The 16192-nt window shown below is 40.5% G+C and overlaps 1 protein-coding gene across 1 annotated transcript in view; it reads right to left on the bottom strand.

The window, feature by feature from the left end:
- The window catches only part of elp2 (elongator acetyltransferase complex subunit 2), a 29479-nt gene that overhangs the window by 7339 nt on the left and 5948 nt on the right, over nt 1-16192 (bottom strand). The window contains exons 7-17 of the mRNA XM_066674440.1: nt 14286-14352; nt 13497-13640; nt 13118-13201; nt 12915-13015; nt 5739-5870; nt 5354-5503; nt 4890-5081; nt 4465-4534; nt 4248-4346; nt 1546-1603; nt 434-506 (exon numbers count right to left, since the gene is read on the bottom strand). Coding sequence (XP_066530537.1) covers nt 434-506; nt 1546-1603; nt 4248-4346; nt 4465-4534; nt 4890-5081; nt 5354-5503; nt 5739-5870; nt 12915-13015; nt 13118-13201; nt 13497-13640; nt 14286-14352 — 1170 coding nt within the window. The remainder of the gene's footprint in view (nt 1-433; nt 507-1545; nt 1604-4247; nt 4347-4464; nt 4535-4889; nt 5082-5353; nt 5504-5738; nt 5871-12914; nt 13016-13117; nt 13202-13496; nt 13641-14285; nt 14353-16192) is intronic.

Consider the following 16192-nt stretch of genomic DNA (forward strand, 5'->3'; position numbering starts at 1 on the left):
CTAAACTAATTTCACTTGCCATGATTTCAGGTTCTTTCAAGAATCTGGCACGCTTGAGATCTAATCAGTGATAGAGCTTCATCTGTTGGAGAGGCAGTCATTTCTGCCCACACTGACTAAGAAAAGAAGTGGCTTATTTTGGGATAAGTGAGGAGCAACAAGGACCATTTTGGTTGAATAATATTTGCAAGATTAATAAATATGTACAGAAAAAAAAGGTAAAATGAACAAGAAGTTTATCCAATAGGGAATAAGAAAATGCAGTGGTGAGTTAAACAGACAATTCTCCAGCTAACAGCTGTGAACGCATAGGTCTGACTAGGACACTGGAAAAGGCACTAGTTCAGTCCAGGCAGGGTGGTGGTGGGGTAGGAGGTGTGAGACTGGGAGAATATTGTAATGCTAATGTGTCTGGCATGTGTTGTGACAGTACCTTACACGCTGAGGCCACCACTGTTCTTGCAGAGTCTGATGCCAGACAGAACATCTCAAAGCCATGCCCATACCTGGAGAGAGAAAGAAAGGCTATGTTAATGAAAATTCTGTCACTCTTGCCACAGATACTAAACCTTAACACAGTGGGTGCTTCAGAGAACTTGTCAGAATGACATTTTCAGCCTGGAAGCTCATTCCTGCAGGAAGCAGAGCGTGGCTGAGAGTGAGGGGGCAGCTCTGCACTTGTTACACCTGCACCTGCTATTATACCGGCTGCTTAGTCATTTAAGATGCTGGGTAAACAGCTCCATAAGCTAAAGACAGACACCCCACAGCTACTGACTTCAGCAAATGTATCTGAGTCTTTCAATTTACCACCAGAATCAGCCATCATTCAAAGTGCTCACTAGTGCTAATCACTAAAGAATGAGATGGCTACTGATTACTTTACTTAACACACATTATTTTATTTCAGCCAAACATGAAGGCACTGTAGGAAGATGTCTTTGCATGATGTGAAACATTTCTTATAAATACAGTGTCAATATGAATCTAATTAATCTGCTCAAAATAAGATTAGACAGATTAGGCATAACTGATTAGAGGAACTGTGTTAAGAGCAATTCGCTGTTTTAATACCTCCCTTTGCAGGTGCCACTGAGAATGCAGCAATGCCATGCCTTTTCATTGTCTAAATGTACAAATCTCATTTTACACACAATAACAGCTGAAACAATGGAACAAGCTCAGGAAACAAATGAGAACTATTTTGTGATAGCACAAGCCTGGTAGGAAATAAAGCAGAACCGTTGAATTTTCAGAGACACATCAAGCCAATAACCTTGTCTACAACATTCATTTTCAAAAAAAAAGGGAAAACATTCCCTTTAATAAAGCAGAGCTGAATTTATCTTCCCTCGTGTCACAGCAGATTGTGGGAGAAAAAGTGCTTGGTCTGGACTCGTGATTTATAAAAGACTCCTGCACTGCATTATTAGTGCTGCGCTGCACAGGACCGATGCTCTAGTACTGATGCTGCACAATATTACTGCCTGTTCCAGCCACATCAGGGCTGCTAAGGAATCACAAATGAGAATAAATGGGACGTACAGCTTTTGGACCTCAGGCCACAATGTGTTTTGCAGAAGGTGATCCTCTGGTGGGGGCTCTGGAAACACATAGCACACACATAAATACTGTGAGAATATAGTAAGCACTTCAAGGCATGTTTTTCCCTTTTTTTCTCCTCCAGGCTCATCTATTTAGCATCTAAATAATCCCTCACCAATTACCTCAAAAGCTATTTTCAACAATGAAAGCTTTCTGCACAATTTTCAATGGCTGTTAGCGCTTCAAATTTGAAGCAAATCAAATTGACTTCTCTTAATGTGAGACTGGGAACGCCTCTCGTCATTCAAAAACAGATACACAAGCAACACGTGCCCGATAGGTTTTGAAACTGAGTCGAAAGCTCTCCCATATTTTATTCAACCCTGGCTTGTCATTTTCCTTTAATTATTCCCTTCTTTGTCCCTCCAGAAGGAGAGAGAGAGAGTGTGCGAGCGGGAGTGAGTGAGTGAGTGTCGCATTATTCTGTTAACAACTCTAGGTCTGCCTCATTGCACACCCCATAGCCCAGAGTCATCAATATTTTAACTTTGCAATTATATAAGCCTTCTTTCTAATTATGATTTCAGATTAAGGAGCTTTTTCAATCACATTGACAGCGTCTGCCTGTTTTGCCTGGAGCGAGAGAGACATAAACCCCTTCCTCTCAACATTAACCACACACACATACAAACACACAGAGTCCCCCCCTCACACGGCCTACTCCTGTAATAACATTTGTCTACAGTATCTTTGATTCATGCCCCATTTATGTGCTTAAGCCTGGGAAGGCAGTCCCTAATAATCTCTTGCCAGAAACATGGGACATCAATGTCTCTTCCAAGAAGAGGACAGTGGAGCCTCAGCTGAGCTCAGCAGAGCTGCTGCTGGTGGATCTATGCTCTCTGGGCCTGAACTCATTCTCTCAGAGTAGATACCTAGTCTTGTCTACTTTCAGCAGTGCGAATGCAGTTCAGCAGTGATGAACACAGCATCAGAGCACTGAGATTTCTCAAGCAGGTGGAGCTCTCTCATTGCTCTGTTTCCTTCAGAGAGGCAGACTCTAGGGATAACTACAGAGAGTGCTGCCCTCAGTGAAAGCAATGCAATAAGTACAGAGACAATGGCACTCAATTTCTTTGAAATAGTTGTTGTAAGGAGGCTGAGAGAACAGTCCAAATGACTACATCATATATTCATTGTCTCCTATAGACTTCTGTAATACACTTCTATTTTAGTTGTCATGTCCGTATAGGCTTACTGGGACATAAGCTTTCATTATATCCCATTCTAACTCTATAAGCATTAAAATAGAGCTGGTCCCCATGTTGCAGCTATAACACTTTCCACTCTTCTGGAAAGGTTTTCTACAAGATTTCAGAGTGTCTGTGGGAGTGTTTGCAGATGGGCATATGTAGGATCAAAGACCAAAATTGAACATTTTGGTCTTTTGGGAAAACCACAAACAAATTGGACAACCACTAACAGTCTATGGTGTTGAGGTCAGGGCTCTGTGGGGGCCAAACACATTCTTCCACACCAAACTCACTCAGTCTTGCCCTAATGCACCTTGCTTTGTATGCTGGGGCACAGTCATCTGGAACAGAAAAGGATCTTCCCCAAACTGCCCCCACATAGTTGGAAACTATGTCCAAAATATCTTGATATGCTGAAACATTCATTTTTCCATTCACTCGAACAAAGAGACAAAGAGAATGCTGGCATTCGCCAAACCCAGACTCATCCATCATCCATCAGCATGACTGTAAAGGCAGGCCAAATGTCCATAAGCTTTTGGACACATAATTGTAGCTATCACTTTAATTAAATTAGTAGTTTTCCCTTACACCAAATGTTGTGGATCAACCAACACACTTGGTTTCATGTTCTAAGTTTTCTTCATTTTATAACTGGAGTTGACCAGGCTAACACTGCTAACAAAGTCATCAGACTAGACGTTGTGTGACGTCATGACCATGAAGTCATGAAGTTGTTCTCAAGCAGATAAAGTTTTGTATATTCTTACAGTAAATCATACTGTACCTTAAAGTCTTGGAGACACAACACGACATTTAAATTCAGGACACATTATAAACAGACTGGATATCTCACACTACACAACTGTTTTTTGCAGATTTTACTGGAGACGGGAAAAATGTCAGGCATACACTACATGACTGGGGATAATTCTCTACATGATTGGTTGTTTTTAATAGTTTTAACTACTTTTTAATAGTTTACATCCTACAGTGTAGAGCTCCCCTGCATGCACCTGTGTTTACTTTCTGTGCTCTGTTCTTATTGACTCATTCAGCCTTGAGTTGGTGAAGAATTTACACTACGCGACTACATCCAAAAACGGGTAAAAACAAAATCAGACATGTTTGATATGCTGCGACTGCCCTGAAACGTGATTTGGAGGTAAAAAAAATCTGAGTCTGAGCACCTCGCACACTACTCGATTATTCCCCTGACTGACACCAGAGTCTGCAGACCGGACTGAAAATCAAGGTAAAAATCTGGCTACAAGTTGTGACCTTGATGAAAAGCTGGATGAGGATCTCTTGAAACTGTATTTATGTAAATATTTGAATGTCTTCAAACGATTATTAGCAAGTTTATCCTCATTGCTGCTATGCTAAACAAACATGTAATTGGGACACCCAACTGCAATTTGGGAACATTTTTAACATAAAAAAGCTTACCTATTAGACTGAGAGGGTGGAAGTAGGACTCTTTGTACTGGTCAGACATGCTGTTGAAATTATCCCCTTCCTCCTGGGTGTTCTGAACGGCAAGGTCAGCTATCAATCAAAACAGAATCTTCATAAAACACCATCATCTTTAGCAGTACAATAGCAGGCAGGACATTACAGCTGTGTTCAAAAGAGACTAATCACTGATGCCAAAACGAGTGTGTACCTTGAAACACGGCCTTATTGGAAAGGCCAAGAGCAGGTGTACTGGCTCCTTCAGGTAAGTCTGCTGCATCCTGTCATCATATATAAGCAAATAAATATAAAGTCAAAAACAAGTTTTATGCTAAAGCTAACAATACTTTAACATTAAAAATGTACTAACAATGTGTCGATAGTACAAAGTTAATTTTCTATAACATGAATTCCAAAATACTTACATGTCATCTATAAACCACACTTGTGATCACAAAACAGAACTGATGTTAAGTACTGTATATGAAGTTTTAATTAAGGGGTATGTTATTTAAACATAAAGAAAAGTGAGTTAAAGACGAATTCATGCTGCAAGACTCAGAGAAAATGTAATTAACACTGAGGATTCATGTGGCATAATTATACTTCCAAGAATAGAGCATTGTGAATACTTACAGTAGAAGCCATGAGTTTCTCCAGAGAGAAGCCTGCTATGTTGGCAAAGTTCTCCACAAAGTTGCGTGGAGCCTTGAACACCCGCAGCACCTTCTCATCTGCTCCAGAGACAAACTGGAAGCGGCCCACCATGGCCAGGCATTGCATGTCATAGCCGTGGATCTGAGGCCTGGAAATCTCATGCCAGGTCACCTATATCTCACACATACACACACAGTCATTTATGAATTAATCACAGTCAAAATATAATAAAACTGACCATAACATTTACATGAACATTTAACTTCTCATATCTATTTTAGTACTCGACAGTGCAGCATTTCACTAGTCTGTAAAAACTACTGTTAAAACTTTGGAATCATTTTTGAAAATTCTGAAATTTTGCTGAAGATATACTAAACAAAATGACTGGAATATCATTCTAGTACCACTTCAACATGGAGATATGCTGAAAAAAGTGAAACCTGTGAGCAGTCTTTCCTCCTCCATGGCATGAAGAGCCTTGTGGTCTGATCTGATCCAACACTAAGCAGAAATTCTCCCTCTGGATCCCAGCTCAGATCCTGAACTGCATTAAAGTGTCCCGACACCACAACTCCCGGAGTCCATTCTCCCTGCACAGCATATTTAAACTCCAATAAATATCAAGCGCACAAGCCCTGACACAGTGAGCATCATTTTATTTGCTTTAAATAGAAACACCTTTTAAAGTGGAACTCTGGCAAAATTTGAAGCATAACCATTGCCATAAGCGTTGTAAGCAAATCTTGAATATAATAAAGTATATAAATATAGTGGTGTGGAACTCGGGTGATCTGTCAAATGACTGATGTGTTGTGTTGGACATACCTGCTGGCCCCTGTCTCTACACCATAGATGCAGGGCTCCATGGAAAGCATGAGCCAAAATCTTCAAGCCATCAGGACTCATTTGGCAGCCAAAGAAGCCTAGTGTGTTTCCTCCTACCTCCCCAACACGCACCTAGGGACATGCCAACACAAGTTGTAAATTTGGAAATCTGTCTCAGTGCAGAGCTCACGAATGAAGGTAGACTTGTACATTCTTTAGCACCATCTAAGTCCCGTTAGTAACAGAACAGAATGCCAGCCTCTGAGAGGCCACTTTCCTAGAGTGGCTGGAATGTCGATAAACAGTAAAATCTTTCAGGCCAATATCATTTCAAGTAGGTGTCTTATGAGCACGTTCATAGTGGTGAGGGGTGAAAAACAGGCTTGCAGCAAAATCCCATCATAGAAAAATCATCTCAAGATTCTGTGAAGCTACTCCCGTCGACTGTCAATTACGGAAGCTGAGTGCCACTCGGCAGCGTGCTCTGTTTGACAGTAAATAGGAATGAGCAGAGGTGTCACAGCGAATGCGTCAGTCTCATTGCCCCGCATGAATTTGCTGGTCACAGAGGCCACTAATTACTGGCAATGAATCCTGGCCAATGGGAGCTGAAGACTGCAGCTGTGCTGCATCTTAGTTTAGGCATCTATTATTAAGCAACATAAAGTGCACGAGGCACCCCAAATAAATCAAACAGACAGGTAAAAGGAGGAATTATGAAAAGTAGAGGCTATTAAAGAAAATACGTTAATGCAGTCTTTCAAATTTGCTAATGTATTTGCTGTTCATATTAAAGCAAAGGGAGTGCCTCAAACACAACAAAAGGTTTGAGAATATAGCTTTGCTTGCATGGACGATGAATTCAACTATAAACAATATTCCCCTCACCTGGCAGAGCTATGAACACCAAGGCACTGTATTCATTTCTCCAGCAAATTTTAGAAAAAAAAAAGAGCATTGTGCCCTCTGTCTGGCTCGTGTCTAACATGCTTAATGCCGCTTGAGTGTCTCACATTAATGGAGGAAGCCAGTCGCACTGCAAAGTAGGCACTAACATCATATAAAACAAGATAATTAGTCATGATTAAGATATCAGGGCAAACCTGGCTTTGCCTGTGTTTATGGAAGTGTACAAGCAAGGACTAATGTAGACTGATTGAGATCATTTGCATTTGGCAACTATTCCAGACAAAAAGAAAACAAAAATCAAGAAAAAAAGCTTGCATTTGTGTAAATTATATAATCAAAATAAATCCTTCTAAGTTGTGGTTTCTGGATGATATTACTTGCCACCCACCATGACTCTGAGTAGGCTAAATATGAATGCTCTAAAAATGAACATTCTGATCTTGAGTAGGTGACTAGTTGCTGCTTTGGCCAGTGAAACACTTCTCACATGGTCAGCAGTGCCACGGTTACAAATAAAGAGAGGCAGTCTACTGGCATGGCAGGCAAAGAAGCTGTAAATTCTGAGCCATGTGACAGCACAGTGCATGTACTATTTACTGAGCATGTTTGAAAAGGCCTACTTCAACCAGTCACGCAGATTATGAAATCTCAATCGGAATGCTGAAGACGTGACTAACCTTTAAGATTATTATTTCCTCACACATTCAAGCCAAACATACAAGATCTCATCTGATTATCAGCGGTGGGCGTACTAGCGCTCTTTAGCCCCAGCAGCCGATATGCCCTTCACAGACCCATCTTGCTGAGAGACATGGCGGAACTAATGACGACGATATAGTGTGCCTTTCACTTTGAGTGGCACAGACCTCTGCGAGCCATTGTGGAGAGAGCAACGCAACATTAACCAGATTGATTTTGAATTCCGTCCACATTGTTGCTCGTACATCATGCCAAGTTCCTGCAAGCAAAATGTGTAATCAGTCTTGTTTATGGAGGGAACAACAGTATGGATCTGTGGTGCAATATACATGTCCAAACACCCAGCAAGAGGTCTGGAACATGAGCAGGCATATTTCACTGTATAAAGGAGATAAATAGGACAGGAAGCTACTTAAGTCTGAAAATAAATAAAGCAACAAAGGTAACTGGGACAGGCCTTCATTTAAGCCAGTTCTTCTAATCCAGGTACTTAACTGTCTTTTAATGTCCATACACTGGCAATTAAAATTAATTTAACATAACCAGTCTTTGGATATGGGACAGTGTCGGAAGAAAATTTATTTTAAATGAACAGTGAAGAGGCAGAAAATTAGAATTTAAAAGTATTTTTTAATGAAACACAAAGGATTAAAATAATATGTACAGAGTGGGCCATTTATATGGATACACCTTAATAAAATGGGAATGGTTGGTGATATTAACTTCCTGTTTGTGGCGCATTAGTATACGGGAGGGGGGAAACTTTTCAAGATGGGTGGTGACCATGACGGCCATTTTGAAGTCAGACATTTTGGATCCAACTTTTGTTTTTTCAATGGGAAGAGGGTCATGGACACATTAAACCTATTGGGAATTTCACAAGAAAAACAATGGTGTGCTTGGTTTTAATGTATTTAACTTTATTCTTTCATGAGTTATTTGCAAGTTTCTGACCACTTATAAAATGTGTTCAAAGTGCTGCCCACTGTGTTGGATTGTCAATGCAACCCTCTTCTCCCAGTCTTCACACAATGATAAGGGGCAGCACTTTGAACACATTTTCTGACAGTGGTCAGAAACTTGTAAATAACTCATAAAAGAATAAAGTTACCCTCTTCCCATTGAAAAAACAAAAGTAGGATGCAAAATGGCTAACTTCAAAATGGCCACCATTGTCACCACCCATCTTGAAATGTTTTCCACCTCCCATATACTAATGTGCCACAAATAGGAAGTTAATATCACCAACCATTCCCATTTTATTAAGGTATACATATAAATGGCCCACCCTATAGAAATGCAAATTAAGATTCCACAAACACTGCCAGCTTTGCACACTGTGCTGAAATAAGATCTTTTGAGATTGAGCAGGTTTTAAAGAACATCAAATTTGGTTAGGAAATTAACTTTCATTTCTATGGAAGATGATTAAAAGCAATGTTCACGATTTTAATCAAAAAACACTCTTGTTTAGTTCTGGATATAGGGGATATTTCCTCATCATTTGCTAGCTTTCCATTCTGTTTGCACACTTGAAACAGGTCTGATGTGTTTACAAAAATACATGAGCGTCTTGGTCTCTCTCTATTCATGGCAGAGAAACGGCATCTGGAGGTGTTTAGATGAAAGAGAACCATTCAAAGTTGAAAATCATGTAAAGGGATGAGGATATTGCTTTATTCCTGTTCCACAGGTGGGTAATATTGACTTATTGTTGATGTTCCAGAGTACTTAAAGTGGAACTGGCTTTAAATTTGTGAGACCAAAAGTAATGAAAATGCTACAAAACTAAACTGGACTTACAAATGAGTTTCTGTGGTAATTCAAGCAGTGAATCTTTACAGAAAAGTTCAACTTCACAGCCACATACAAAAACAGTTGTTTCCCTCCTCAAACGTACAGTCCCACCTTATAAAAAGACACAAAACTTCTGAACGTAAACAGAGAGAACTGCAGATCCCCACAAACATAGATGTTGACTTTAAACAGGACATTTAGTGTGACATGTCATCTTCATCTTCTTTACTGCTTAGACCAATTCAGGCTTGCAGTGGCAACAGGACGAAAGCCTGGTCCCTAGTTATTTCCTCCAGCTCTTCCTGGGGGTTCCCCAGGCATTCCCAGGCCAGTCTAGAGATATAATCCCTGCAGTGGGCCCTGGGTGTACCTCGGGGCCTCTTCCAAATACAAAGTCATGTTAAAATGTAGCATCAGCTCTAACTTTGTTGTGAATTGGTTTTAAGCAAAAATAAAAAAAAAATTGAACAGGACAGTACAATTGTTTTCTGTTCCAATAATTAGGTCTTGATCTTGCTCTCAAAGATGTGAACTGATGCAATTGCTTTTTACAATTATTTAATTTGATCAACAATTTTTGTGTCCCATTTGTCTCATAAAATAGTACACAAAATCACAAATAGCCAGAGTCAATTTAATTATAAAAGGGTAATCTATAGTCGCACTTTATTTAGACAGCCTTTGTAGAGTGTCTGAAGCTGAAACATACAACAACAAAATCTTTTCTGCAATACAAGTTTCACATCTCAAACCACTGTATTTGTCACTGGCCATTAGCCTCATAGTGAGCTTCTAATAAAATACTTTTCACTTATTTACTTTTATTGCAATGATCATTAGTCAACACATTTTTGAATGACTGATCGACTATTTACAAGTGAAAACTCCACTGCCAAAAGCTGTTTAACTCAACTTTTACCTGTAAGTAATGAGCCAAATCAACTTAGACCTAACCTAACTTTGTATGGAGCTGGAGCACTAAACTAGCTACTCATCACCTCTCTACTACTGGAGTGGGGTGCCAATCCTTTGCAGGGCGTCACACATTCACACATTCAAACCTATGGACAATTTTGAGTCGCCAATCCACCTACCAACGTGTGTTTTTGGACCGTGGGAACAAACCAGAGCACCCGGAGGAAACCCACGTGGACACGGGGAGAACACACCTAACTCCTCACAGACAGTCACCCGGAGTGGGGCTCAAACCCACAACCCCAGGACCCTGGAGCTGTGGGACAGCGACACTACCTGCTGCGCCACCATGTCGCCACCTCTACTTACATTCATCAAAGCTTATTAAGCATTAGCATGCAGCTTATGGTTCTGAACAGACAAGACTTTTACGATGGTCTTGCCACAACAGACCACAACACTAACTGCCCATGTGACTTATTAGCAGGGCATACTTTACCCAGCGGTCCGTCTGGCCACCCCACTGCTAGCCAGCTCTCCACTAAATCACCAATTACCCTAATCATTATGGAGGAGACTCTCCTTTTTAAATGCATTAATTAGCCACACTGATGCTGGCCATTTGCTGCTTAGTGACATTCTGATAGAGGGCCTATGAGTAAAATGCCCAGATCATATGACCCCAAAATGTTATTGAAACTGAAATGTGGTATGATCTAGGCCTTTCCTTTTTTTAAAAAAAAACCTGTTCTTGTACAACTTTTGCAGAGCTATCTATAATTCTAGACTTTTGTCAGGAGATATTGCATAAGAAGGCAGCAGTAACATAATTCCAGTATTTAACCAGTCAAGTTCAGTGTGAAATGGAGGAAAGTGGTTGGTGGGGAGAGGATGCAAGCGAATGTGTGAGAGAACAGGCGCTTCCTTCCTTTGGAGGCAGGGAACCTGTCAGTTCAAAGGATCCAAGTCGCATTTGATAAGCCAGTTCATGACCCACTTCATATAAAATGCCCTTTATCACAAATTTCAGAGGGCAAACTGAATGGATTTCCATGCTGCAGCCAAAAAAAAAAAAAAAAAAAAGATTTGTGCATGAATTTCTTACTACGTTAAATTCACAAGAGAGAAGTACAATTTCTCTTACCATTTTCACAACCAATCCCTTAAAACTATGGGCACGTAGCTCATCAGTTTTAATTGGATGGCACACAGGAGATGGCTGAAAACTGGCATTAAGACACCATGTCAGAAACAGGAACTTCTGGAGACAGCAGTGATCTGAGCTCCACAAAGCTGTACCTGCTCTCTGGAAGATCAAAAGGTAGCCTCTCTTATTGATCACCCATAGAGCCATGCCTGTTATCTGCTGCTGGGACGCCAATCAAAAAGCCTTGTTATGGCTGAAGGGAAAGACGGGCCTGCTTTGAGCCTGACACTGAACACCAGCAGGTTATCTCAGGTTCCTCCCTTCAGCGATGTCAGTTTACAGCCTGACAGAAAACATATTGCTTCTCCACAAGCCGACCTTTCTAGAGGACAAAGAGAACAAACAGATGTTCTTGGGCGAACACAAGGTGAAGCACAGTAGAGGATCTGGCTCCAGCTCTAGATCTCATTCCTACCGCTGTTCATCCTGCTGTGGACACAGGGCTTCACTACTAGCAGAGAGGAGAGCCAGAGGACGAAGGCAAAGGAAAAGGAGAGCGTAGTGCCCGCACTGAGAGGTCAGTGTCATCCAGCATTTCTTAAATATTTCCAGAAATGATTAGAAGGCAATGTGGGCAACACAGAGTTCTGTGCTTTATCAAAGTGCATATTACACTTTAATAACTAGGTGAATCCTTATCAATAAGTATAATTAACCATGCTTATTTGGAGCTAGAGCATTGAAGTATCTAAAATACTGAATAATAATCACTTAAGTATATTGTACTATTCTGTTCCCACTCATGTATTCATGCATTGTCAGTAACCAATTATCCAGTTCAGGGTCGCGGTGGGTCTGGAGACTACCCGGAATCACTGGGCGTAAGGCAGGACCACACCCTGGAGGGGCGCCAGTGCTTCACAGGGTGTCACGTTCACTGACACATTCACTCACACCTATGGACACTTGAGTCGCCAACCCACCTACCAACTTTTGTGTTTGGACCGTGAGAGGAAACACAAGCACCTGGAGGAAACCCACGCGGACAAGGGGAGAACACCCCAAACTTCTAACAGACAGTCTCCCGGAGCGGGACTTGAACCTACAACCTCCAGGTTCCTAGAGCTGTGAGAATGTGATACTACCTGCTGTGCCACCGTGCCGCCCCCCACTTATTTAATCTAAGAAACTCTAAATATTGTGATACATATAGCTGTTGTCACAAAAAAAATTCTGTTTTTTTTTTCTTGTTTACCTATTTTGCATAATTTTAAAGCCCGTGCTATCTTTTGCAGGATCAATACATAAATACAATCATTGAAAGGGCTCCAAAATAAAGAACTTCAGGAAAATTTTGAATGTTATTCCTTTTTCTGCAAAGATGTCAATCACTTGTATGGATTTTGCATATTTTAAAACTAATTCTGATCAATGTCATCAATTGAATAAAATCAAATCCTAACAAAAAAAAGAACGTTTCATGATGAATTTCATTGTTTCCTAAAGAATACACTCAAATCAATGTGACATCAGGAAAGATGCCCATAAAAAAGCAGTTCTACTGTTCTAACGTTTTAAAAACAGAGGACCATAAAGAAAGCAGAGTTCATCACTGCGACTTTGCAAGTCAGTGGAACCCAGCCACAAATCAAACTGAAATGAGGTAGAGAAAAACACTGAGAGAAGCAGATTTAAGTGCCCAGACTGACCTTCTCCACCCACACACCTGATGCCTCCTCCGGCCCCCAAAGGATCATGGTCTTGTCCATTGAGGCAGAGAGCAAACTGAGAGGCTGTTCCACTGAATCTCCTGCAGGGGGAGACAAACAGCAAATCACAAAACACTAAAGCCATCGACCACATTCTGCATCATAATTATCTTCAATACAGTAGTGGGTGTATGTGCAGATACCTTTTTTAAATGGGGGTTGCCAGTGGATGCCATACACCCAGTTCTCATGGCCAGCTAAAACTGTCTCAAGGGTCACTGCATACACTGTGAGAGTAAGAGCATTGAAAAAAAATAAAAAGTCTCTGCTTGTTTTATGCAGTTTGCTTTTCTCACTTAAACAGTCATGTCCCAGCTTTACTCACTCCATTCTGCACAGTTATTGATTAACAGCCTTCAAAGGGGACATTTCATGGACTTTTTTCCAATTTTAAACATGGTAATTTTCACTTAAGGGCTTAAACTTAATGGATGTTCATAACCTTCAGCTTATTATTCAGTAATTAGGAACCAGAGAACAATAACGATACCTGAAAAAGAGTTTTAACGAATTGAGCCTCACCATTTCCTTTCACCTCAAACGTGTCTTCCTTTATCCTGATGACTCCTTCAGTTGGTGTCTCTGACTGTGGTGCACACTTAATCACTAACCTCCACACTCTGATCAGACAGTCCTGAGCACAGCTGGCCAAAATCAGCTCCCCATCTGAACACACACACACACAAGGAAACACAACACCTGCTTTAGCTGCTTCAGCATGGAGCCTTTAGCTGACATGATGTGCTTGCTTCATGCATTATGAAGGCACACCAGAGTGAAATCAGTTTGGATAGAGGCCCCTGTGGGTGAAATATTTTAAATTCAGAACCATGTCAGTACACTACCACACATTTTTAATAAGAGGTTATTTAAAATGTAGTCTCAGCCACAAGATAACGGAGAGTCTGGTACCTTCAGTTTATGAATCTGGCCTCGCTGTGAGTATTCTGCCAGTTGCATTCTGATTGGCTGACATGTTTCAGCGTATATGCACTTCTGTGAGTCGATTTGTACTGGCTCTGCTACTGATCAGATATGACAGACTGCCTCCACACTTCATGCCAATATAGCATACTTGTGATTTGTCCTTTTCTGTGTCAGTCTAATTTCTTTACCTGCTGTAGGAGGTGGTTCAAGTGGCGAAGGGTAGCAGACTCTCACTAGAGTGAGTCTTGCTAAGGTAGTTGATCAGAGATACTGTTCTATCTGCAACTCAGTATACCTGGTTTTAACCTGAACTACACAGACTACTGTATATATAGGTTCATGAACTGCTTTCTTTGCATCATATTTAGAAAAACAATCTCTTACCTTTGGCTGCCCATTCCACTCCACGAATCCAATCCTCATGGCCTTGAAGTGTGAGTACCTTCTGAAACTGAAAAACACATTGAACTCTCACATTTTTATAAGGTGTGCTAGTAACTGCACTCTTTTGTTATAATTATAAATTATTTTGAATCAACGTTTCCTTTTCTTGTACTAAGCATTGAGCAACTGTACACACACAGCAGACAGAGATTAAGATAAACATTTAAGCATTTCTGTAAAACTTAGCTGTCATGTTGTGCACAAGTAAATTTTCCAGACAAAATGCCAATTGAATACAAGTTACTCATTTTTCAGCATCAGAGAGAGCAAAGGAACTATACACAGAAGAAAGATTCACAGAAACGACATTGAAGCTTGTTTCATACAAATATGAAAGTTTCAGTACTTCAGGTGCATCTCAATAAATGAGAATATCATCAAAAATTTTATATATTTCAGTAATTAAATAAAAAAATTAAACTCATATTATATAGATGTATTACAAAGAGTGACCTATTTCAAACATTTATTTCTTATAATGTTGATGATTATGGCTCACAGCCAATGAAAACCCAAAAGTCATTATCTCAGAAAATTAGAATAATACATAACACAAATTAAAAATTTATTTTTAATACAGAAACTTTGGTCTAATTGGAAGTATGTACAGTATATGCACTCCATACTTGGTCGGGGCTCCTTTTAAATTAATTACTGCATCAATGTGGCGTGATATGTAGGCAATCAGCCTGTGGCACTGCTGAGGTGTTATGGAAGCCCTGGTTGCTTTAATACCGGCCTTCAGTTCGTCTGCATTGTTGGGTCTGGTGTCTCTCATCTTCCTCTTGACAATATCCTATAGATTCTCTATGGGGTTTAGGTCAGGCGAGTTTGCTGGACAATCAAACACAGTGATACTGTGGTTATTAAACCAGGTATTGGTACTTTTGGCAGTGTGGACAGGTGCCAAGTCCTGCTGGAAAATGAAATCCACATCTCCATAAAGCTTGTCATCAGAGGGAAACATGAAATGCTCTGAAATTTACTGGTAGATGGCTGCGCTGACTTTTGACTTGATATAACACAGTGGACCAACACCAGCAGATGACATGGCTCCCCAAACCATCACTGATTGTAGAAACTTCACACTAGACTCCAGCAGCTTGGATTGTGTGCCTCTCCACTCTTCCTCTAGACTCTGGGACCTTGATTTCCAAATGAAAGGCAAAATTTACTTTCATCTGAAACGAAGACTTTGGACACTGAGCAACAGTCCAGTCCTTTTTCTCCTTGTCCCAGGTAAAACACTTCTGGCGTTGTCTCTGGGTCATCCATGGCTTGACACAAGGAATGCGACAGTTGTGAACCATGTCCTGGATACGTCTGTGTGTGGTGGCTCTTGAAGGTCTTACTCTAGCAGCAGTCCACTCCTTGTGAATCTCCTCCAAATTTCTGAATGGACTTTTCTGGAAGTATTTCTGACAATACTTTCATGGCCGTGGTTGTCCCTGTTGCTTTTGCACCTTTTCCTACCACAATTTGTCCTTCCACTCAACTTTCCATTAATACGCTTGGATACAGCAGGAGGGTGACAATGGCTGCCATCTGGACATCTGTCAAGTCAGCAGTCTTCCCCATGATTGTGTAGCCTACTGAACCAGACTAAGGAATTTTAAAGGCTCAGGAAACCTTTGCAGGTATTTTGTGTTGATTATTCTAATTTTCTGAGATAATGACTTTGGGGGTTTCATTGGTTGTAAGCCACAAATCATCAACATTAAAAAAAATAGACACTTGAAATACATCACTCTTTTTGTAACTAATCTATATGAGTTTCACTTTTTTAAATGAATTACTGAAATAAATTAACATTTTGATGATATTCTAATTTACTGAGATGCACCCGT

This window comes from Hoplias malabaricus, chromosome 6 (assembly GCF_029633855.1).
Source record: "Hoplias malabaricus isolate fHopMal1 chromosome 6, fHopMal1.hap1, whole genome shotgun sequence".
Classification (NCBI taxonomy): Eukaryota; Metazoa; Chordata; class Actinopteri; order Characiformes; family Erythrinidae; genus Hoplias; species Hoplias malabaricus.